This window comes from Heliconius melpomene, chromosome 21 (genome assembly GCF_056956725.1).
Source record: "Heliconius melpomene rosina isolate 202511_hmr_F chromosome 21, ASM5695672v1, whole genome shotgun sequence".
Classification (NCBI taxonomy): Eukaryota; Metazoa; Arthropoda; class Insecta; order Lepidoptera; family Nymphalidae; genus Heliconius; species Heliconius melpomene.
In genome coordinates, this window is record NC_140409.1 from 4,410,899 (window position 1) to 4,435,063 (window position 24,165).

A 24,165-nucleotide genomic window follows, 5' to 3' on the forward strand; every position below is an offset into this window, starting at 1 on the left:
AAAACAATCCAACGAATGTAAACGAACGAAAGTACGAGTATTAGTTATTATTAAATCTTATAAATAAATATTTCAATCGTTGTAAAAATTTCCTTGCTAAAGTTGTATCAAATAAAAGTAATTATTATTAAATGTTAAAATCCAAAAAACAAAAAACATTTAAAATACCTTAAAAATAAAACTATTCTTTTCTTAAAACGTGGAAATAAAATACGTCAAAAAAATGGCACTGAACTTTTGTTATAAATTGGACGTGTTTCAGGTCGTGAAAATTTTACAAATTAAGATCTTCAAGTGAGATTCTTAAGTCTAAATGAAATCACTCTGTAACACTCAAGACAGTTAATTAATTTATTAATTAAATTGGAAAGCCATAATAAAAGAACTGAACTGAATTTATTAATTTACCTATCACTTATAACGTGTTTATACGTTCCTTTTAACGTGCTTCATATTTTTATGAAAAACAGTAATCAGCCAGCCTTGTTTAAACTAATTGACAAACAAAATAATATGAAAGTCAAAACTTTCAGAGAGTTTTCCGTCCATATTTTGGAATGACTTCTTTTTTTCGAAAAGGAGTCGAATATTTGACAACTGTGTTTTCTTTAAAGAGGTCATTGGTACAATACAATATAATGCATAATGTCATGTAATGTTTATACAATGTTTTTAAAAAAAAGCATTATTTTTTAAAATATAATAATAAAAGACGTTAAAAATTTCATTTGACATTGAAAATTGAAAATGGCATTTTACGTCATTTTAAAAATAAAGAAAAGAAAAAAATGTTTTTTATTGCTAAACAAAAAAAAAATTCAATAGGTGATTGAATTATTAAGATCATTTAATTTTTTTTTTCTCTTTCTGCTTATTGTAAGCGCGACGGGTGTGGGTTCGATCACTATTATTGTCGACAAAGCAAGTGTCTAAACACTAGATACCTTTTGACAATCCTGCTTCGCGGAAAAAACGCGATATTGCTTATTGATAATTTCTAATAGAATACTATTACAATAAGAACGACATACAGAAAGAATTTGTTCATATTTGGAATACCTTTGGCTTTTACAATAACTTATGGATAGAAACGAATCTTAGTACTGGATTTTTTAAAAAGATATTGAATTATAAAAATCTTCAATCACTTCTTGTGATAAAGTAATTTTTTGGGTTAAAGTTGTCCTCGTCCGTAGGCGAAGACCATTATGGCCTTCATGATTCTAGGTATCCTACACGTGACCCCTGGGCAGTGCGAAATGGACAACACTCTTTCCGATGGTAAAAAAATAAAAAATTGAAAACAATAATTGATACTTTCTGTATTTTCCGGCAATTTAACCACTAACTAATCAAATGGAAGTTCACAAGTTTCTTATCAAATAATTAAAAAATGCAAAAACTTAATAAATCTGCATTTTAAATGATAGCTAGCCGACAATAATTAGCAAGTTAATCTTTTGTAGTATATACTTAATGTAATTAGTATATACTTACTTTATAATTTAACTTCACTATTTGACAAAAACACTACGCCAATCTCACAAATGGTAACATGTTAAATTTAAAATACACCTATTTACTAATTTTACTAATAGAATTATTTAATTGATATTATTGCAATTCTCACTGTAGGGTTAAAATTAGTATTGAACAATTGTGACGGCACTTTAATAGTGATTACATATACGCCTAACCTATACTACATATATAAAGTATTATAATTATATAGTAGGCAAATATTATAATTAAATTTTCTTACAAGAAAAACTAACTTGTAGCTATGCTAAGTTTGTAACATTAAAAGCTGAAACCATCGAAAAACTATTTATTATTTCACAAGCATTTTTAATATCTGTGTGAATCGAAGAATAATTAAAACAGCTGGCAATAGGCTTTTCAGTGATGTCACTTAAGAAACTGATAATTAGATTTTTTATAAATTATTTTATTAACATAGTAATCAATATGTCCACTAACTAGCGAAGAACTACTATTAAATTATTTTTATGTAAATTAAATATATAATAAGTATGGAACTTGATAAACTTCCATAAACTGTATGGTATGGTATGGTTCTTTTATTATAGCGTTCCGAGCGGACATGAACTGTATAATTTTATATAAAAAAAATGACAACTTGTTTTGTGAAAAATTTCACATGTAAGTTACTAGTCTATGTTTTGGTAACACAAATTTTCACTAAAATAAAATATAAAATTATTATGATATAAAACAATTTTAATTCAATCATTTGAGATTCTTCTATAATCACAATTTTGATACATGAGCAATACAACTATGCGCACAATTGTTGGAATTCGAGAACGACACATTTAAATTACACACTCCGAAGAAAAGAAGATCATAAAAATATTATTGACAATTACTGTGCATTATCAAAATTAACATAAAAGAATATTTAACTTAAAATATAATTACACAGTAAAATAAACGTTGAAAGTTCATTTATGAACGTAAAAAGACGGAATGCTAATATGGCATCATCTATAAAGAAAATTTCAATACAAGTAAGAGTAATATAATATAAAACTGAATAATACAAGAAATAAGTTAGAGCCTATCACTTGTCTGAACACGACTTAACTTTACTTTACGTAAAAAAAACGAAAAAAAATAGAATAAAATATCATATAGTCGTACCTGTTTTAATGGAGGGTACATATTATTTAATATCATATATACCGGGGTGCGATTCTATGTAGCGTGGGGAAATGATCCGGCCGGAGTCGACCACCGGAGTAAGCAGCTCATCTGAGGTCACCTGGATCCTTATCCTGTTGTCTGAAGTCAGATTTGTAGCGCCATTTGTGAAGAAGCCCAGAGAGACCGGCTTGTGATGTTCTTCTGTGTGCGGTTTGTATTTTGAGGTGACAGGTTGTAAGTGTGACGGACTGGCGGACATCGCGTTGTAGGTGACGTGGATGCGCACAACGTCGTCCGACTGCGGGGACACCGATGGCGGGAAAGGGGTCCCTATCGGTGTAAGGCCCCTTTGTATACTCAAACCGCAAATGCCCGATCTGGAATATCAATAACCATCAAGTCACATCACACATCGATCATTTTAATATATATTATTATTGTATATATATAGCAATACTTTTAACAGTTGAGCTTAATAGGTTTATAGTTATTTTTCTAACAAGCGCTAATATCCGATGGAAATTGCTGTATACCACTGAATGTTTTATGACAATATATATATATTATATATAATATAATTCACTTCAAATACAAACATAATCTACGTTGCACAAATATAAGAATAATGTATGAGCAAATAAAATATATTCTATTGAAGACATTAAGCAAATTTCTAGCATTCATATTTATAGAAACGACGCTGTGGCATGAGCTTGCATGATGCAGTATTACGTAGTGGTGCCAGGAAAGTCCTCTCGTAAAACCTCATAAAATTTATAGCTTATATATTTATATCTTCTACATACATAATATTTATTTATTTATCTAATAAAACTAGTTTATCTATAAAATTTTCTAGCAATCATATTCGCCTGGCAACACTATTTGCAGGGTAGTGAGCGAGACCCACCTTACCCCTGGCCACAGCTTCGGCTAAATTCAGTCTTATTTTTAAATCCTTGTAGAAAATGCTATGTATAGGTCTTAGTTTGTGACCGCCAACTCTGCCACCGGATTGCTTTGCTGCGGTCCCTTTGACCCCACCTTAAGTACCGCAGTATTTATATTATATTATATTATATAGGTAAAAAGCAATGTATACATTAACATTAATAAAATAACTACACATCAACTACTTATTACATAACAAAATAGTGCAAAAGTGTATATTATTTGAAAATATTATAAAATCATGTAAATAAAATATAGATAAAATCATTTTTAAATACTATATTAAATATTTATCATATTAGTGTTTAGTAAAAATATCTAGATTTGGTGCATTATTAGATCCATCATTAGATCAACACAAATTATCCCACACTATCATAAAATATTGGGACCTATTAAGTGTACTGGTAACTATTAGGTATAATATTTATTATTAAACTTTTGAAATTATGAATATTAACTAAATAACCTATGGTACACTTAAGAGGACTTTACACCTCTTTAGAGACGTGACACATTTAAAGCTATAATCTATTTTACAACTATCTTTCAAAAAAAAATACAACAAAATTTTAAATAAATCAATAGTGTCGCTTGTAACTAGAGTGCATATACAAAATCTCACCCATCTGACCCAGTGCCGTCGTCGCTGATGTTGCTGTGAGTGTCCAGAGAGTTGTCCGGGGCGTGAGACCGTCCGCTAGAGAAGACACTCAGGTCCGCCGTGCTCGTGACACTGGTGTCGGCCAGAGACCGGCGAGAGCCTAGAGCCGACACTGAATCCTCACACCGGACCCCGCTGGCTACACCACTGTGATCTGAACATAAGACTTTATTACATCGTTATATGAAGCTACTAATAGTTGATTGAGGGTTATTACAATATTGTTATTAAGCTAAAAATGTAATTTGATTTGATAACATGAACATTGATAAGCACATTTGAATATTTAACAGAAATTCGATATTCAGCGTGATTATTGAATTCTATTTTATTAAATTAAAATAATTTTCTAAAAAGAACGCTAACAATTACTAACAACTTTATAGTGATTGAACAAATAAAAATAACAATCATGCAAAATAACTCACCTAGTTGTATAAGGATGCGCGCACACACACATCTCAAGCAAACAATATGCCAAAATATCATGCAAATTTAAATAAAAATCTCTGCTCGTAACCAGATTGAACTCAAAAACGAAGTTTATTTCTTATCATTTATTTACATTAATTTGAAGATTTTAGAGGATTTTTCGGTTACTTTTTATTTTATTTGTATTCAGTTCAATCAAATAATTAGGTTTCAAGTCCTTGAGGGAAGGAAGAGTGGAGGAAGTCTCTCGAATATTCATAGAGGCGTGGGAGGTGTGGAGAGGAACAGCTAAGATGGCATTCTCTAATGGGAGAAAAACATATAATTTAAAATGCAAAATTAAATATTAAAAAGTAGATCGCTTTATACTACAAAAAAAAGACTTTAATTGGAACTTATATTATTTAACATTTGTATATGATTTAGAAACTGAAGACTAATTTGAGAATAAAATTTTATATATACAGATCGCCGTACATACTAGTACGTGTATGTGATGGTTAAAAAAAATTGCAAATGTCAAAATGTCAAATAAGCAGACGCTGTGTCGATGTGTTTCTACGTCTGACTTGCAATCTATGCAACATTCATATATAACATACAGTACAATAACTACATACCATTGTATAGGTATCGATATGTACTAAGTTTGGTGTCTTCAAAGTTCAAACCACAATGGGCGGCAAAACTAAAAATAGAAAATCCTTTTTATCTACCACTTTTGTATCGCAAGCGGAATACATTACATATAGATAATCAAAGCGACCCCTCAATAAAATGTTTAGTAAAAAAGAACACTTATTTATTTCGAAATGTGTCTTCATTTTCTAAATTTACATACAACACGTAAGTCTCACGTATATGTAGGTAAAATCTTAAAACTAACAAAAAAAAACTGTATAAACAATACCATGGAAAGCGATACCACGGTGTAAAACTGTATGATAGGGGTGGGTTTATGTTAAAACAGAAAGCATGTAAAATAAACTCCGTTGAATAAAATCAGCTTCGAGCAGAAATTTGTGTAAATTGATATTGTTAATTTAAAGATTATGAATATATAATAATTATTAAAATATGATTAACATAATATGTAAAATCAACGAAACATGTTCGTTCTATGGCATTGAAAATACAGACGCGGTAGGATTTTTACAACTTTTGTAATGTAAATATTTGATTAGTGAGTGAATGGGTTAGATGGTATTCAAATCTCAAGCAATGTGTTAAGGCAAGTCAACTCGATGTTAATGACATAAACCCACCGCCGTACCACCATGACCATGCTAGTGCACAAAAACTAAATGATACCACTAGATATTTTTTAGTAAATCTGTGCGGAAATTAAAATCAATATAATTTGGCAAGCAAATTGGACGTTAAATTCTTAACACGTCGTGCATATTATTAAAAAAAACATTGCATATAAAAAAGTAACAAGATGGAAATGAGCTAAAACTTTAGAATTCAAAATGGACGTGTCTTATATAATACATAGTTTTTAAATATAATGTAATACGAAATAAAATTTAGTCACACTAATAAAATTTTAAAATATATATTGCACAAATACTAGTTCATTTAAAAGTAATAGTTCGTTTAAAAGTATATAAGTTTAAGCTTCGCTAAGTAATAATCAATGAACATGTACGTTTTTACTTTCACTTTATAAATTAATATTCGCTTTACGACATATCATAAACTTTCTACACGGTATACATTTTTAAACCTCAAACACAGATTTACTCGTATACAGTTTTTACATGTGTTCGTATCCTTAATAATTTATACACAAAATAAACATACTTAAATGAAGTAATTGTAACCTATGGGTGCCTAATCCCTATACACCAGTAACCAAAACCGGCCGAAATTCTATCGCAATGCGTATCTTTAGCTCATTTCCATATTTATAAGCTATTCAATAGCGTGATTATAGTACATAGTCACACAAAATTCTTTTTAAGCTACAAAAATATTTTCACTTAAGCTATAAAAATATTTTGTACAGAAGCATGTTCTATAATTCCAAATCAATTCGTGCTTTTAAGAACTTGTTTTCGACGTGAAAGTCGTGACGTGAAGACACGATCGAGTCACATTAAGTTATTTACACTTTTTGTTAAATACTAATGAAACTGAACAATATTTAATTTAATACATGAATATTACACATTTATAAAAACTAATCAAAAAGTTGATTACTGTCTAAACAATATATATAAATCAGCTAAAAAAAATTAAGATGATTATCAATCCAAATTAATATTATCATCAAATTAAAAAAATATTCAAATCAACTGAATCCATGATTTTTTAATCTTAAAAAAGGAGGATTTAGTGAGATAAAAAATCAGAAGCACCGTGATGTAATAACGCAATAAATATGGAAGTCGGCACTAAATTAAGGTGAATAACTTGTTTGTTAACAGTATTACAACACCAAGAAGTATTCGAACATTTCTTGTTTGTGTGCCGTCAATACGGCCAGAATGAGCACAAAATATTTAAAATAAAGACATATTGTTTAAATGTCATCGTTTGTACTTGTAGGTCATCACATTTCTCATAAAAAAATACAACTAGAACATCATTCCCACCTACATATCTATAAAAAAGTTTCGAGACTATACTAAATATCAAACACAAATTATTATTATATATATTAAGGACGACGACGACGTAAGTAATACATACACATGCAATTAAATAAACAAACATAATTAAATTTAATAATGAGTTAAATATGGAAACACTAGTTTAACCATGATTTTGATAATGAAAAATATACTACATATATTAGAGTATACAACAAAAAGAATGTGCGTAGAAGAATTACTATGAAAAACAAATCTAAATACAATCATCTATATTGAAGATCAATTTCAAGTAACGAAATATTAAATTAACAGTGTATAAATGTCACATTACTATTGAGCTCATAATAAATTTTGTTACAAACGTAATTTTTTTTTCTATTTAATATAACTGTTATTTAACACTGATATTAGTATAACTGATAAATTTTAAGATACACAAGTTCATAAATGCGTGAATTGATCGGATCCTAGGCTTTCATCGGATGTAGTTAACGACGGCAGAGAGGCCTCCAAGTTACCTGATACTGTGTCACTTTGAGACACGCGAAGTTCCTGGAGCTCCAGCGCGGCTTTCTCGCGACTGAAATTGTATAACATTTTTGTGTTCACTCCAAATCAAAATAAAATATTCTTTATTGAATTAGACTTTTCAAATTATTAAACTTATATTATACATAACAATGCATATTATAACATTTTTCATCTCCATATTCTGGTTTATGGAGTTAACGGCCCACAATGTTTATTATAATATAATTGTATCAAATTTTGTTTATGCACGATAAACAAAAATCGTGCGATATACTATTCCTTCCAAATTTTCTTGCTTATGAGATGGTGGAATAATGTAGACAAGTGCCATTACTTAATTACCATCAGTAATATAATAAATCTTTGACAATGGTATTCCAAATACAGTTTTGACAACTAAAAAAAAGAAAGTTTATATTCTACCGTAGAATAACAGTGGCACGCGCTTGTTTTTCAGTTTCCGAAAAATTTTCAGCTCGTTGACCAATTTTTGATTTCTTGTCTGGTTCCACAAAGATACCTAGAGCTCGTTGTGGCAATTCAGTAGGAGGAGGAGGACCAGGGTAATCAAGCTTTGCTCGCTTCAATTCCTCCATTGATCTCTCTAAATTATATATGACAATATCATCTTCAAAACCAAAATCTTTATGAAGTTTCACCTAAAAATTGGAAAAAAGAAAGTTAGGTAATGACATAATAGATTTCATAGTAGTAGTCTATGCGTCAATCCTGATACAAACCTGAATGAAATTAACAATGAGATCCATATCATTCAATTTCATGATAGCTTTTTTGTGAAGTTTAAGAATAGTGTAAGCCATGGCAGTAATGACACGTTCACCATCCAATAAATAAATGTCCCATACTCTCAAACACAAGCTGAAGGGCACTCGTTCCACAAAGCAAACAAAGAACCATTTAAGAGAATAAAGTATAGCATCAAGGCCAAACTTGTCAAAGTGATGTTTGAGCTTCGGCATAAACTTAGTCAGTATCTTATCATGATGCTCAAGAAATCTTGTGAGTTTTGGAAATCCCTCTACATATAATCCATGCATTGCATATTTTTTGTCTGATAATAGTATTGTCAGAGCCCAGAATGCATCTTCCTCATCCATATACATGAGTAGAACTCCGGCCAAGCCTGACATCCCTTGACAGTAGCCCACTTCTGAATTATACATACTATAAGCACACAGAACATTAAACAATGAGCACTGTTTCTCTGAATATCGCTCTCTATAGAATTGGTGTTCTCGAAATTGTCTGTTGACATCTGAATCTATTTGCCTTACATCTGTAGACCAGTGCTTTGCTAATTTCAGCATTTCTTGATATTTGCCTGGGGTTTCAGATTTTATTGCATTCACATTTAGTAGTTTGCACCATATCTTTATCCTTAAGGAGTTTGGAATGCCTTTGTAAATTCTTCTGTGTAACTTCTCTTTGGTTGTTGTTGAATCCCAGGATCCAAGCATCTTAACCCATTTCTTTTCCCTTTCAACCTCAACATTGACTTTTTGTGGTGCTGTTTTCTGTGTAAGCCGCTCATCATGTATAAAGCCATATCTGAAATATAGTATTTAAAATATTTAAGTTTATTATTGTTTAAAGTTTATTACTTTTACACTAATAAATAAATAAATCAAAATTAAAAAAAAATATTTAAGAAGTTCTGTACGACCAAGAAAAGCAAAATATTTATGACTATAAAGTTTACAGTACATTATTTATTGTGACAAAATAAACTAAAAACAAACAAAAATAGCAATTCAATTTGCAACTTTTATACAATAAATATAGCTTTGAACATTATTTACCTTACTGATATAATTTTGTTACAAATTAAACCAAATAACTATAGTTCACAAGCTGTTTCACTACAACATCAGACTGTTAATATAATGGTTGTGAGTTTAATTTCTCCTTAAAGTATTTTTATTTCCTCATTTTGGTAACAAGACAGAGTGACTATAACACAATATCTATAAAATTAGGCAATGCATGGAAAATGTGTCTTAATATTAGGATTTGCCTGCCTATACTTGTTTGAGGGACCAAAAACTAATAGTTCATTAAAATAAGTACAGTATGTCAAAATAAAAATATAAATGTAATAAATATGTATCATGTGGATTATTATTACCTATATATCATACTTTAAATAAAGGGATAATTCAAGAGCATAACAATAATATAAAAGTGACATGACAGTGAAATTGTATAAATCAGGCATGGCTCAGTCGCTCAGCATTGCTTACTAAGCTTTTTCAAATGGTTCGCAAATGCATTGAATCCTTAAATACATAATTCATACCCAAATTTACATTATCTTTTATACTATTCTAAAAAACAATATTACCTGTCAGTTTTATGGTAATCTTCAAATTCTGGGTCCTCCCAAGGATCAATTTGGCCAGCGAGATTTTCACGTCCTCTTTCGTATCTTTGGAAGATACGCTCCCGCTCCTCGGAAGCTCGTGCCAACAGAGCCTCCTCATTCATAACACAGCCTGCTTATGCCACATACCGATCGAACACCTACACGACCTACAATCGTTTAACCGACCTACAAAAGCTACACTCGTCCTTTATACTTAACTAAAGAAAATATATAGTATCACATCACACCTCGACAATTTTGCTTATTTATCACATTTTTCCCTAAGTTGTCGTTATAATTTTTAGATTTAAGCTAGTAGAAATAATCTCAGACGCTATTTTAAACAGATTGACCACAGATCTATGAATAATTTGACACACTAAATAGCCAATTATCAAATTTTTGATTAACAAAGTTTTAATTATACTGTATGAAAAAATAATTGACTACATAAAAACTTTCACGAACAGTGTTTGAGATTTAATTATTATTAACGACAACATTAATTACACACTTTATACACATCTGTTTCTTACATTTTTACAAATATAGTGAAACAACTCTCTTTTGGTATATTTTATAAAAGAAAAACGCCCCCTTTTTGGTAAGATATTATGACACAGAGTCAAGCCTTTTAAGTTAAAGGTACGTGCGGTACTGTAAGGTAGGTAATTTAGGCACATTTTTTACTGTCATTCGTTAAAAGTAGATAATAAATTTCCAACATAAAAATCTTATAACACTAATATATTATTTGATCTAGGAATACAATTATGTTTTTTTTAAATATATTGACAGTTTTTAATTTAAAAATATATTATTAGAGAAAAAAAAAAAAAGTACGTGCTATTATCTGACAATTAATCAAATGTTGAAAATTTTGAGGCGGCGGTATAAATGACGATACGTAAAAATTTTCATACCTTTTCTAAAAAAGGTATAATGCAGTATTTATTGAAAGCATAAAGTCAATCTCCTTAATAAAATGCGCTTAAATAAAAATTGTTATTGTAAAGTAAAAAAATGACAAAACAAAATGAAACTCTTTTCGAATATATTCAGAGTTGGTAAGCGAAGATTATTTTTAGTATTTCTTTTGTTATTTTTTCTTTATAAGTTATTTTTTAAAAACACTATCTGTTTTTAGGCATTATGTTTATAAGCTATGCTACATTACCATAGACCATTTATTAAAAAAAAAACTTGATCATGTCAAGTTAACTGTCAGACAAACAAAAATAGCCATCTGTCTTAGGTACTTGCCTAATGTATTATATCGTAATCGTATGGTACTGAAATAACGGAATAACATATACCCGTACCTTTTAGGTTTAGGATTTAGCACAACATACGCAAGGTAATTTAAAAATTTATTATACTACCGCTATAACGTAATGTAGGACGTCCTCCAGCTAGATGGGGTGACGATATTCGCAAAGTGGCGGGCAACGGTTGGATGCGAAGAGCTGAGGATTGAGCTCAGTGGCGTGCCATTGGAGAGGCCTGTGTCCAGCAGTGGACGAGGACAGGCTGATGATGATTATACTATCTTTAATTAAGTGGTCAAATGTTGTTTTAATTATTTAGAAGGACAGTGTGTATATTAAGCTTGCGATGATTCATACAACTCTTGTTTTCCTCATTAGGAGCAATGTCTTCACCACGCCCTAAATCACCTCGTACTCCTGTTTTACCAAAGAAAGAAGACAAAGAAGAATCATTTTGGGATAAAATTGGTACAATTGGTCGCAAAAAGCGTATAAAGGAAGGTGAGAATAATGACTTGTATACTAATCGTATGCCGTGTGTAGGTTGAGAAGTTTATAATTCCCCATAATATTATCTCATTCGTCTGCATATGTTTGATATGTGATCTAAATAAGCTTAAACTTTTTATTTCAGTGCAGGAAGTACAGGCGGAAGGAAAATACGCGATCGACTCACCTGGTAGTCCAACAGCTCCTGAAATTCCACCAGAGGAATATAGCTTGCGTAAGAATTCAACATATATGATGACTTAATCTTACTAATTATTGGAATAAAAAGACTATACCCTACCTGGGTAGGCAATCAGTTACTCATGTACCACACAATTTTCAAAACATTATGTTTTGAGTGGTAGGACTAGGAAATTTAAATAAAATTATTTTCATAAGCAGAGATCTAAATTACAACCATTGCATGCAATCTTGTACCCTGCACCATGACAGCCTCACTGATTAATCATAATATTTAATTATATTCAATAATTTTAGATGACAATGAGGAAAGAGCAATAATTGAACCAAGGTGCTTAGAAGATCCTAAAGTAAAAGACTTGATCCAAGTATTGATTGATTGGATAAATGATGAACTGGCAGCACAGAGAATAATTGTCAAAGATATTAGTGAAGATCTTTATGATGGGCAAGTGCTACAGAAACTTCTGGAAAAGTTAACAGAGACTAAATTGGATGTACCTGAAGTGACACAGTCAGAAGAGGGACAAAGGCAGAAGCTAGCTGTAGTGCTGAGAGCTGTAAATCGGGTTAGTAATATTTTGATATCTTATTGTATCTTTCATTAATATAGCGCAAACTCCACTTAATATAGTTGTTGTTTGCTTGTTTTCTATATAATGATAGATTCTGTACAACATGACACCCATAAATTACAAATACATGTACATACATTTACATTCCAATGTAAATATTTTAATATGGACATTATATTTACTACTAATTTGCTTACTACTAATATGCACACTTGGGTATTATTTGAACCACCCACCCATCTGGTATCAAAAAATACTTTGAAGCTATTCAGTCATAATGTATGAAAATTGAGAAGAAATTAAAAAATTAAGATTTAGTTGAGGTAATTATATATAGGTAGAGAGTATGAAGTTAAAATAAGTAATACATAATATAGTTAATTTACCAACAATTTTCCCTACTATATAAACATTAGATCAGCAGTTGGTCTAGCTTGCTTGATGAATATGGTACTCACACCAAAAAAATATTGCTGTAGAATAAAATTTATATTATTGTATGGTTTAAATTATTTTTATAAAAATTTGCTATGCTATTTTATTCTTTTTGTTTTTGTGAAAGCAAAATGTTTTTTTATTGATTATTTGTTACAATTGTAAATTTCACTTCCATAGTACATCATTTATTACTTGCATACCTTTCATTTGTGTTTATTGCAAATTGAATTGTTACATAGGCAATGCAATTGTTATATTTGAAATTATAACTACAAGTTATTATTATTATTGTACAGAATAAATAGGTATTTTTGAAAATATATCTTCTAAATTATTATATTTCTTAATGGTTTTTAATATTAATATATTTAAAAATATTTTTTTAAATTAAAATTTTAAGAAATATAGAAGTAAATAGCAGTATTCTCATTTGAAATGTTGAACTTGAACTGTTTTATTTACAATGCAATAAATAAAATGCTAGCGAATTGAATTATATTGTGTTAATGCTTTTGCCATTTTACGTCATATTTGAGATTTATTTATTGCTGAATGATCTTTTTGCGAATTTGTATTATATAAAATATCCATCCAAATGTTATTTCATTATGATTTGTATCGTATAATGAAAAGACTTACTACTTTACTATTACTTACTAGTGTAGCACTTTACAGTTATTCCCATATTGGGGATGAATTTTTTTTTTGCTCTCTCTGGTGACGTGATAATGGCGTTGAGCCCCGCCACTTAATATGCAATGTCTTGAACTAGTTATCTGCCTACCGTTTTATATGCATTATATAGCATTATGCTGATAAATATGTCATATATGATTTAACAATTATATATGGTTTTGTGTTTAAATAGTTTTGTTAGCGTTTACACATAACTTAATATATTATTAATATATATATATATATAATATAACATTTTTACTATACTACCCTAATTATTTACAGGTTCTCTATGGGACACCAAAACCAGTACAGAAATGGAGTGTAGATTCTGTGCATTCAAAGAATGTAGTCTCTATTTTACATTTATTAGTGGCCCTCGCCCGCCATTTTAGAGCTCCCATACGCCTGCCTGAAAACGTCAGTGTTACAGTAGTAGTGGTAAAGAAGGATGGCTCCAATCAATTGTCTCATAGGTAAGTTAAATAAGATTAATAAGTAGAGTAGAGCGAGGAACAGAGGTTGTCGTAATGGGCAAAATCGACATTTCTAAAATTTGTAGCTACAATATCTACTGTGTGATGTTGAACTGTACATTCTTCCAACTAAGATTAAATATGTTGTTAATAGTGGAGTTTACAGTAGGAATTGTAATATTTGAGTCCATGTTCCATTTGCACTCCAGATGATAGTACGTAAAAAAATCGCGTCTTTTTTCTGTAGTAAGCATTTAGGCTTCAATACGATGACTCCAGTCCCGTCAATGGCCGCCGCGGTAACGTGATCGCCGCATATGACGCGCATCAGCTGTTTGTTGCACAATGTAAAGACACAAGCTAGACGTTCGGTCTGTGTATATTTATCCAAGATTCTTTGCATGTTGTGTCCTTGTTGACGCACGGTAATGAGGTTTGTTGACCTTCGCTTCACTAGTGCATTCTTATTGTGTAAGCTGTATATGGCTGGCTCAAAATACATGTGAATTCATCTTGTCCGTAATGTGCAATGCAGCATATTTTGTTCTTTCAGCGTTGAAATCTTTCAGCTTTCAGCAATGAAATCCGAGAAGAGCCAGTGTTATAGGAGAGTAAGCTCTAGGAGAGTAAGTGTTATATTATTCCATATACTTAGCATTCAACTTACAGGTTACACTATTACTGCAATTTTAAAATAAAGTATTTTTTATAATGTAAATGTAATTCTTTGTACAATTATTTACTTTTTATTAATTTAGAAATACTGTATGATGTATAAAATTATAAGCGAAGTGGTATATAACAAACAATATTTTTATTTATAATGTATCTAAAATAAAGAAAATTCAAAAACAAACATTTTATACGTTACTTTATAATATATTATAGTGTTGATGTATTATTATTAATAATAAATAATATTTAAATATTTGTGAGTCATTCATAATAATAATCTTAATCTATATATATAAAATCGAAAAGTCACTCACTCATCACGAAATCTCAGAAACTACTTTGCGTAGGAGTTACTTATAGGACGTAGGTGCTCGCTAAGACGGGAATTTGCAATATTCGACTTCTAAGGGGACAACCCCTTTGGGGTTGAAAGTTTGTATGAAATTTCGTTACTACAAATGCTAGGAGTCTCAAATTTTGCATGAATGTGACTTATAGGATGTAGGTACTCATGGAGACAGAAATTAATAATAACGTAGTTCACGCAGGCGAAGCCGCGGGCGGGCCGCTAGTATTATAATAAACACCAAAAAAATATTTTGATTTTGGGGAGGGAAATTTCAGTGTCTTTATGCTAAGTAAAGTTTTTTATACATAAAAACTCAACATAATAAAATCACAGAGCTAATAATATGAAAAGTCAAAGACTTCACAGTCTCAGCAGGCAAACACTCAACAGATTATGTAGAGAGTATTGCCGATTGAGTGGCGGAACTTAACGCCGCGCTTTGCCTCTTTACCAGAGCAATAAAATTAAATTATTTATAATTTGTTGAAGTGGAAGTGGAACTCGCAACCGTCGCGTTTACAGTCGCACGCTTGTGCCTCGACTGCCTCAAAAAATGTAAATAGTTCTTAATTTTTATATTATGTTTTTTTCAGGACGTACATAGAAGATATAACGACCACTTACGATGACCTCGGCATGAAATGCGAGAGAGATGCTTTCGACGCTTTATTTGATCACGCACCAGATAAATTACAAGTTGTTAAGAAGGTACAAATTTACATTTTTTCTTATTTATCTGTTACTTTTTTTTATATGCAGTTTAATACTTTGAGAGCCTTTGATGCTTGTCGTGGAATCCTACTCCAGGAATAGATATATTTAATATTTTGATTTCCTCGCACTGGTAACAGAGCCGAGCGTGACGTTGAGTTTCGTCACTTAATACGGGATTTGGCAGAAAGTGGATAAAGTAAGTGTCTTAACACTAGGTTCCCTTCCTTCGTTCCTTTCTTGTGTCTATCCTACTATGTGCGGAATACATAATGAAGCTAAAATACTACTTTGAGATGTAGGTAGAGGGGATGTAACAATATGCCTGTTCTTTTCTATAATTATTTACCCTTGACTATATATGATATTTGACTCATAGTCCTTGAAAATGTACCCATCATTTTCAAAAAGTACAGTTTTTTGATTGACTAAAATGTTCATTTAAGCTCAATTATTACGAAATAACCTGGAATTAACAATAACTTTCATGTATTTTGTGACCTTTTGCTATTTTTTTTCCAGTCCCTCATAACCTTCGTGAACAAGCATCTCAGCAAAGTGAACCTCGAAGTGTTGGATCTGGATAGTCAGTTCCACGACGGGGTATACCTGGTCCTCCTCATGGGGTTACTCGAGGGGTTCTTCGTACCCCTCTACGATTTCCACCTGACCCCCCAGGATTTTGACCAGAAGGTCCACAATGTGACTTTCGCATTTGAACTTATGCAAGACGTTGGTTTGGCTAAGCCCAAAGCTAGGCCTGAAGGTAAGATAATATAAGCTTTTTTTTTCTTTTTGTTTTATCAAAAAAATCGAAGAAGGATCTCACATACTTATAAACCTAGTTTTAATAAAAATATATATTTTTTTTAATAAATATATTAAACCTGCTGCTGTTAAATATAAATCTAAATTACTTTTTTGTATTAGTACAAAACAATCATTGATCGAAGACTATTAGATTAGATTTAAAAAATAAGAAGTTATAAGCTTTTTTTCTATTTTAACTGTAGTTTTTTAAGAATATTATAAACTATGTTAACTAATAATAAAAAAATTAAATAGTGTAGTTTCATTATTTAAATAATTTTGCCTTTAGATACATTATCAAAATAGTATTTAAAAAAGTGGTCAGATGTGAGTCAAACTTTCCTACCGAGGCTTCCATACTATGAGAATAAAACTTATAAAAGTTTACAATGTTAAGTTTGCCATGTAGTACTTTTGTACAAATTTAAAACGGGTTACCAATAAAGTTAAAACATTAATCATTTGATTTACATCTGCTTACTATCTTTTTATTTTCATTTTAAATCCTTTATTGACATAATTAAACTAAAAAAAAATCTTTCAGATATCGTGAATCTCGACTTGAAGTCAACTCTCAGGGTGCTATACAATCTGTTCACAAAGTACAAAAATATGGCCTAAATTTTCCTTATTTATTTAATATACTAATAAATAATAATATTTTATAACTAGATAACTTCGATGTAGAAATTAATAAAATAACTTTTATGTTATGTAATTTATGTGTTTAATGTTTTTAGTATTTACATTTCTCTTTATTTTGAGGCTGTTGTGGCGGAGCGAGGGGATCAGCTTCTGGCGATAAACGCGACGATTGTGGGTTTGATGCCCACACAAGGGAATGATTATACTATTTTATTTATTTTTATTTCCTCTGGTGTACATGTTGCGGCGTTGAGTACCGTCACACAAAATATCTATCTTCACAATAGGTTGCAAGTGTGAAGGAGTTTTTTACAAATTTATGATAATTTTGCTAAAACCTGTATGTACCACAATATATTATTTTACTTTTTAGAAACATTAACATTTACCGCCATTAGATATTTAATATCATATTAACGCTGATTAACGTCTCTGAGTGGGCCTTAGGTAATTATTATTTTATTTAGTTATTCTAAATTAATCTAAAATTAATATTGAACATATTTTGTTCTTATTTTCGTATAAAATAACTATTTTATTAGATACTTAAAAAAAGAAAAGAAAAATCAACAGTTAATATTCTTTTCAATAAAGATTGGAATTAAAATATATATATTTTTGAAGTATTTGACGACATGTGCTTATTAAATAAGTTGTGCTAACATTTGTGTTAATGTATTAATTATATGTGCCTTATTTAATAGATATTTAATTATTATTAAAAAATTATATAAAATATTAACAATTATTATTGTGTTTTATTATATCCTTATAATTTAAATATGATGGTTATGGGTTCGATATCAGGAGGATAATTATATATAAATTATTTTTATTTTCCCTCCCTACCAGACATTTTATAAAAAATGTCTGGTAACATTTGATTGAATAGAGGGACATACAGTCTGCTAGGCGCAAGCTGAACAATTAAGCCACTCAACATGCAATGGCTCCCGAATTCGGCGGAAAGTGGGGAACGGAGTATCTAAACACTAGGATCCCTCTGCAAATACATTTGCAGACGTGACGCACCTACACTATCTGTGTATAGTCATACAAAAGCGAAGCTCAGCTTACGGCTCGCGGGCTATACTCGTATTCATGTTTTTTCATTATTTTGTAAAGTATTTTTGTTTACAAAAATTTGTAACTTATAGCTATTAAATATTATATACACATGTATATTGTACATATAGATTATATTTTCCTTGATTGTATTGATTAAATATTGATTAGAGGATAAGTTCAAAAACAAAGCTTATGTTTTTTAATACATTTATTTAAAAAAATATATTAAGTCGTTTGTTTACATTCGAGGTAGGAGTTAGAACGTGGATATTTCAGCATTTTTATCATCATTATGGTAAATATCTTACGTAGCAGTACTTAAACCGAACCCGGGGTCAATCAGGCAGGTAGGATATCCAAGTAATCAAAAACAATAATATAAAGATTCAAAATCATTTCTCTCACTTGACTGGGCATCAATGTCATCAATTAAACACTCAATTTTCGATTGTACTTCATCATAGTTATCATATAAACATTCCATCTTACCTATTCGTAACCTGCTGTTGACTCAATGAACTAGATAATTCATTTATATACTTAGTGAAATAAGTCAACCGGCCTTTATAACTAGCTTGTTTTTTAATAAGTCCTTTTTCCTCACTCACCGACATTTTTGGAATCTCAGGAGTGAACTAGCCTGGAATTGAAATAGTATACAATGTATATCTGACCTAAGATTTTCTTATATATGTACTTATGTATTTACAAGCATGTAAATAAAGATGTTTAATTTTAATACATTAAGTATTTCTTAATAAAATATCATTTTTTTTTAATTTGTCTTAATATTGAATCAAATTGTCAACTGTGTACTTATATGACCTGATCCAATCAGTATATTATCAAAACAATTATAATGTATTTTTTTACATTTCTACAGCAAAATAATGCAATTTATATGCAAACTTTTAAATAAATATTACAAAGCTTACTTTTTATAAAGTTGTTAAATATTCATATGCTTTTATTAGGTTGTAAGACATAATACAATTGTTATACTGATACAGTAACAAAACACTAGGTCACACTATTTAAATTGCTTAATACACAATATTCAAATCATTTTTTCCTTTAAATAATGATTAAATAATGAAGTACTAAATATTATTTAATAAGTACTACAGTTATATTATAACAAAATTAATGATGACTGTATGATAAGTTAACTTTTACTGTTTTATAAGAATAATCTAGTACATACCTGTTAAAACTATGAAATATTGTTAAAATAATAACAATTAAATATAATTGGAAATAAACAATTTACCAAATATACATACTTAGTTTTACTTTAAATCACAAATTAATGTAATAGGCAAATGGCAATAACAGTAACCGGAATGACAGATAAGTAATGTGACGAATCTTACAAAACTAGAGGGTAGTAAAATAAATTTTAAAAAGTTTTGACAGTGAAGTAAGTCCTTCGTAGGTAGGAAAAATACTTTAAAATTATTTATTGGTTAGAGAGAAGTATAAGCAACATTTTGTTTCTAAAATGTTTAAAATCGAGGATATATTAGAATTCAGCTCTTCTGATGAAGAAGCTACACCTACTCCAAACAAAGTGAGTAAATGATATTAACGTAATTTCAATTTCTTTAATATTATATACTTTTGGAATATTTCTTATATAGACTTTCAATTATTTCAGAGAAAACTACTGAACACTATGGTTGTTATACCGGGTCAATCGTCTTCTCGTTATCCTATTTGGTGCTGGAGACCAGAAGATCAGGAGTTTCCAATGGAAAAGCAATGCGACAAGGAACCAGATAAAAAATATGTAGAAATTGTCATAGAAGGTAGTCCGGTTCAATGTTACAATGAGACAGGTAAAGAATTAGCTATTACAATTGAAGAGTTTTTTGAAAAATGTATTTGTATATAAAAGATATACTTAGTACACAAACTAAATTTACAAAAAAAGATGAATAAAGTTATTATTGCCAAAAAAATCTTGAAAAAGGTAAATAACTTTTATTGAACTTTACCTACATGTAACAAGGTAGGCAGAGTATCATTCGTGAATCATTGAGTGGTTGGCTCGAAGCAGCTTTTTCCTTTTTTATGAAAGCCATAATCTTGTTTTTGTTCTTGTAGCAACCAACAGCCAAGTGCTTTATATTAAAAATATAAATAAATAGATATGACTTCAAGGTACAATAATTTGGATATAAAAATTTAAAGTTTTTATTAACAAAATGTGTAAAAAAAAACCAAATCAGCTTTACGTTGTATCCCGTACACAGCAGGTATAACATAGTTATAAGAAACTCTGTTCCCCACTTTCCGCTACATTTTTCGAGCATTGTGAGTGGCGGAACTCCGCCGGGCGTTTGCCTTGGTGCCAGGGCAAACAAATGAAAATATTAATAAATAATAATTCATTCCCCCGAGTGGGGATCGAACCCACAACCGTCGCATTACAGTCATGCCACGTATTGGGCCACGACGGCCTATGAAACCAATGACTAATTATGAAAACTTTACGATTTGACCATTTTTTTACCAACACAAAGACACTAATATGAAATTTGTGTTTTTCAGGTCAAGACCTACAAAAAGATAGGAGCATCGCGTCCTCAAGCGTTCTCAAGAGAGCACATCACGCTGATCCTGCTGACAATAGCGCAGATTTGCGGAAGAAGTAATAAAGTGTTTTAATATGCTTGTATGGCTTGCTTTGGTTCTCGGGGCTCAATCAACACGCAATGCCTCTAGAATTTGGCGGAAAGTGGGGAATGGTCTTAATGGGGTATATAGTGTCTTATCCTTGGGTTCCTAGGTCTCCTCTGCTTACTCTGCTGAGTGTGAGTTGTATTCTATATGTAGTGGGGTCTTAACATTATTCCCCACGAACGAATATAAGAATTGCGTTGTTACTTTAAAAAAATAATAATGGTCTAGTCGTCTCCATGAATGGTTTCCAAGAAAAGCAGGTTCAAATTCCGCTATAATATACGAATTTTGTCTTGAAAATGTAAAAAATCGTAAATTTTCCTAACTTACCATATAGATTTCTTAATTGAATTTTTGAATATATATTTTCATTATTTTATATTTGGTATAATTACTTATTTAAATTAAAATTTCTAGGTTTGTTGACAAACAGACAGAGAATAGTTCGCTGGATGAGGAAAAGAAAAATAACTCGGAGAACGTAGAAGATACTCAAAGTACAAGTGAAACGGAAGAAACAGATAGCGAAATCTCTGACGTATCCACTGTAGACACCGAAAACATTCAGTCACAGCCTAGTGACGTTATCAGCACTGAAAATTCAAGCTTCTCGGAAAATTAATCTTCTGTTTGTTCTGATTGTCATGACCAATACTCAATTACTTAAATGTAGCACAGAAGAAACAAATAAAGAAATAGTCGAAACTTTTCTTCTGACATCATCTGATGACGAAATCTCATTCCATTGAGTTACACTACAACTGCTTCACTACTATTATTATTATATTAACTAGTATGTTATACTATAACTTAAGTAAAAGAAATATAAGTATTTACTTAAATGCTGCTACAGTTGTGGAAAACAGTCATATATAGGCTGATACACTGATTGTCTTTTTTATTGTAGTAATAAACATAATTTAGTACTAAGAGGTAGTCAAAATAAAAGCAGTGATCTTTCCCTATGTTTTATTTTCAAATATATGTTTAGTTTTAAGTATTGTAAGCGCTGTGTAACAATGTTAATACTTAAATTACATAACAGTCCTTTACTTCTTGTCCATTGTCTTTTCTCTTGCCTTCTTTCCTTCCACGAGCTTGAGCTTCATCAGAAATGAAAAGATGTCATCTTCAGAGAGATTTTTGTTGATTTTAGTTATAACACCAGTTCTCAATGTCATGTCACCAACCTGGAGGGTGAACCTTTGTCCACGCCCACAACGCATAGGTTTTAAGTCTAAATTGTTGCAATAAAAACATTGTTTTACTTAAAATTTAAAGCAAGGTAATAATATTTTATTAATTTTAGGAAATTTGTTTGTTTATAATGGTGTAGTAACACACATGTCTGGTGGTACCAATATGATGATGGTAGGCTTGGGTTATTTTCAATTCAATTTGATTATTCCATGCAAGTATGTATTCATTTATGTATTCATTTCTTGGCTTTGGTAAGAAAACAAAGAACTGCATTAAGTGCGCTACCTAACACAGAATGTATCGAAAATTGGGCAAAAAGTTACCATTGGCTATAGCAGAAAAGTTAAAAAAATATATTAAAACAATAGCATACTTTTTTTTTTATTTTAAAAGCTACATCCACGGGCGCATAGTTGCCCGTGCCTTTTTTTATTTTAAGAAAGTTTTTTTTTAATGTGGCGTACTTAATTTTGGGACAATTTAAACTGTACTTACATTTAGAGCTTATACTAGAGGGGTTGGATGAGACCCCTACCGATAATCCTTTTTTTTTTTTTTTTTTTTTAACATATATTATTATAGTATATTACATATATAATTGTCTTTTATATAATTATTTTATACATTTATATAGGTGTGGAATTTTAGATTTGGCCTGGCTTATGCAGAACGCCTTCAAGTTTTTGGATCAGTGCCTCTATCACCCTATCGTCTCTTTGTGATATTGCCCCTTTTAGGTTCACCTCCACCACCTCCGTAAATGAATTGCATTGTCCGATAATATTGTACCCTTTTAAACTATCGATAGTTTCGATACTATCTATTTAATCGATACTATCAATCGCATAGGCTTTTTTAGATTAAAACTATGGATTGCGAAACTATCGATAGTTTGGCAACACTTCAAGCATTATAATTATTCATTTGGCAGCCAGTGTTTAGATCCTATCATATATCAGTATGAGTAATTAAGATATGACAGATTTTCACAAAATAATTAATATTTTACGTACGTTTCCATCAACTCCATAAGGACAGCCAATTTTTCCTGGCTTCAATTCCGTCCTTGGCCATCATTTTAGGATGGAGTCTACTCCATGCTAAAGTGATATTACATATTTTTAATTTTATATACTGCTGTTGGTATATAATACTTTTATAATTGTGAAAGTTTTAAATTATATGTTATGTTTTGAGATCATGGTAAAGTAGATACTACGTACGTTACGTACATTATAATTAATAATAATTTAATAAACAACTTTTAAACACTGCATAAACGTAAACATTTAGTTGTGACAGTTGACACTTGTAAATTGAAATCCTTCAATTGAAATAACCACTCGATAATTATAGATAACAAAAGCCGAGTGTCTTCTACAGTAGAAGACAATGTCTAGGGGATTTGTCCATACATTAGAAGCGCCATAAATAAAGAACTGAACTGAACTGTTACGTGTTAGAAACGTACGTGTTCTATACTCTATAAGTAATTAGTCTTATAAAAAAGAAATCTAAATTGTAATGAGATGAAATTACAAGCACACCGTACTGTACGGCATATTAAAGACTATTTTAAACTTATGACAATTTTAAAGACTACTTTATTTAAGCTTGAAATAGCGTTTTTAAAATAGTTTCAGTATATCTGTGGAAAAACTTGGACTTTGCA

The 24,165-nt window shown here is 30.4% G+C and overlaps 3 protein-coding genes and 1 long non-coding RNA gene across 10 annotated transcripts; 2 read left to right on the forward strand and 2 right to left on the reverse strand.

Moving 5' to 3' along the window:
* Positions 1–846: 846 nt before the first annotated feature.
* On the reverse strand, positions 847–10,484 carry LOC146526922 (USP6 N-terminal-like protein). 5 transcript variants are annotated; one of them, XM_085205649.1, is made up of 6 exons: positions 10,208–10,484; positions 8,586–9,414; positions 8,269–8,504; positions 7,833–7,894; positions 4,253–4,436; positions 847–3,044 (listed from the first exon to the last, which is right to left on the reverse strand). In XM_085205649.1, exons 1-6 carry the CDS (start codon positions 10,348–10,350, stop codon positions 2,687–2,689), a joined length of 1,812 nt encoding a protein of 603 aa, XP_085061775.1. In that variant the 5' UTR covers positions 10,351–10,484; the 3' UTR covers positions 847–2,686. The 5 variants fall into 5 exon arrangements, with proteins under 5 accessions (XP_085061775.1, XP_085061771.1, XP_085061774.1 ...); XM_085205645.1 differs by having other exon boundaries at positions 848–3,044; positions 4,244–4,448; XM_085205648.1 differs by having other exon boundaries at positions 854–3,044; positions 4,244–4,436.
* Positions 10,485–11,429: 945 nt separating this feature from the next.
* Positions 11,430–18,288, forward strand: LOC146526923 (beta-parvin-like). Of its 2 annotated transcripts, none has more exons than XM_085205656.1 (8): positions 11,430–11,585; positions 11,875–11,997; positions 12,131–12,220; positions 12,484–12,755; positions 14,160–14,350; positions 15,968–16,082; positions 16,608–16,851; positions 17,440–18,288. In XM_085205656.1, the coding sequence occupies exons 2-8, from the start codon at positions 11,880–11,882 to the stop codon at positions 17,514–17,516; spliced, it is 1,107 nt and encodes a 368-aa protein (XP_085061782.1). In that variant the 5' UTR covers positions 11,430–11,585; positions 11,875–11,879; the 3' UTR covers positions 17,517–18,288. The 2 variants fall into 2 exon arrangements, with proteins under 2 accessions (XP_085061782.1, XP_085061783.1); XM_085205657.1 differs by lacking the exon at positions 11,430–11,585 and adding an exon at positions 11,650–11,790.
* A 510-nt stretch (positions 18,289–18,798) lies between these two features.
* LOC146526924 (uncharacterized) lies at positions 18,799–24,117 on the reverse strand. 2 transcript variants are annotated; one of them, XR_014879232.1, is made up of 3 exons: positions 22,989–24,117; positions 19,813–22,530; positions 18,799–19,248 (listed from the first exon to the last, which is right to left on the reverse strand). It is a non-coding gene; the product is annotated as an uncharacterized LOC146526924 (long non-coding RNA). The 2 variants fall into 2 exon arrangements; XR_014879231.1 differs by having other exon boundaries at positions 23,507–24,004.
* LOC146526925 (uncharacterized) lies at positions 20,036–22,354 on the forward strand. The gene is made up of 4 exons (XM_085205658.1): positions 20,036–20,178; positions 20,266–20,446; positions 21,162–21,261; positions 21,711–22,354. Exons 1-4 carry the CDS (start codon positions 20,110–20,112, stop codon positions 21,913–21,915), a joined length of 555 nt encoding a protein of 184 aa, XP_085061784.1. The 5' UTR covers positions 20,036–20,109; the 3' UTR covers positions 21,916–22,354.
* Positions 24,118–24,165: the final 48 nt, after the last annotated feature.

What these genes read in the sequence shown, in the direction of transcription:
- LOC146526925 (XM_085205658.1), top strand. Translation starts at nt 20,110, where the DNA reads ATGTTTAAAATCGAGGATATATTAGAATTCAGCTCTTCTGATGAAGAA. An exon ending in TCAATGTTACAATGAGACAG is followed by an intron (nt 20,447 to 21,161) that starts GTAAAGAATTAG and finishes TGTGTTTTTCAG; the next exon opens with GTCAAGACCTACAAAAAGAT. An exon ending in AGCGCAGATTTGCGGAAGAA is followed by an intron (nt 21,262 to 21,710) that starts GTAATAAAGTGT and finishes TAAAATTTCTAG; the next exon opens with GTTTGTTGACAAACAGACAG.
- LOC146526923 (XM_085205656.1), top strand. Translation starts at nt 11,880, where the DNA reads ATGTCTTCACCACGCCCTAAATCACCTCGTACTCCTGTTTTACCAAAG. An exon ending in CAAAAAGCGTATAAAGGAAG is followed by an intron (nt 11,998 to 12,130) that starts GTGAGAATAATG and finishes TTTTTATTTCAG; the next exon opens with TGCAGGAAGTACAGGCGGAA. An exon ending in TGCTGAGAGCTGTAAATCGG is followed by an intron (nt 12,756 to 14,159) that starts GTTAGTAATATT and finishes AATTATTTACAG; the next exon opens with GTTCTCTATGGGACACCAAA.
- LOC146526922 (XM_085205645.1), bottom strand. Translation starts at nt 10,350, where the DNA reads ATGAATGAGGAGGCTCTGTTGGCACGAGCTTCCGAGGAGCGGGAGCGT. An exon ending in CGTGCCACTGTTATTCTACG is followed by an intron (nt 7,895 to 8,268) that starts GTAGAATATAAA and finishes ATACAATTTCAG; the next exon opens with TCGCGAGAAAGCCGCGCTGG. An exon ending in GACGGCACTGGGTCAGATGG is followed by an intron (nt 3,045 to 4,243) that starts GTGAGATTTTGT and finishes TTGATATTCCAG; the next exon opens with ATCGGGCATTTGCGGTTTGA.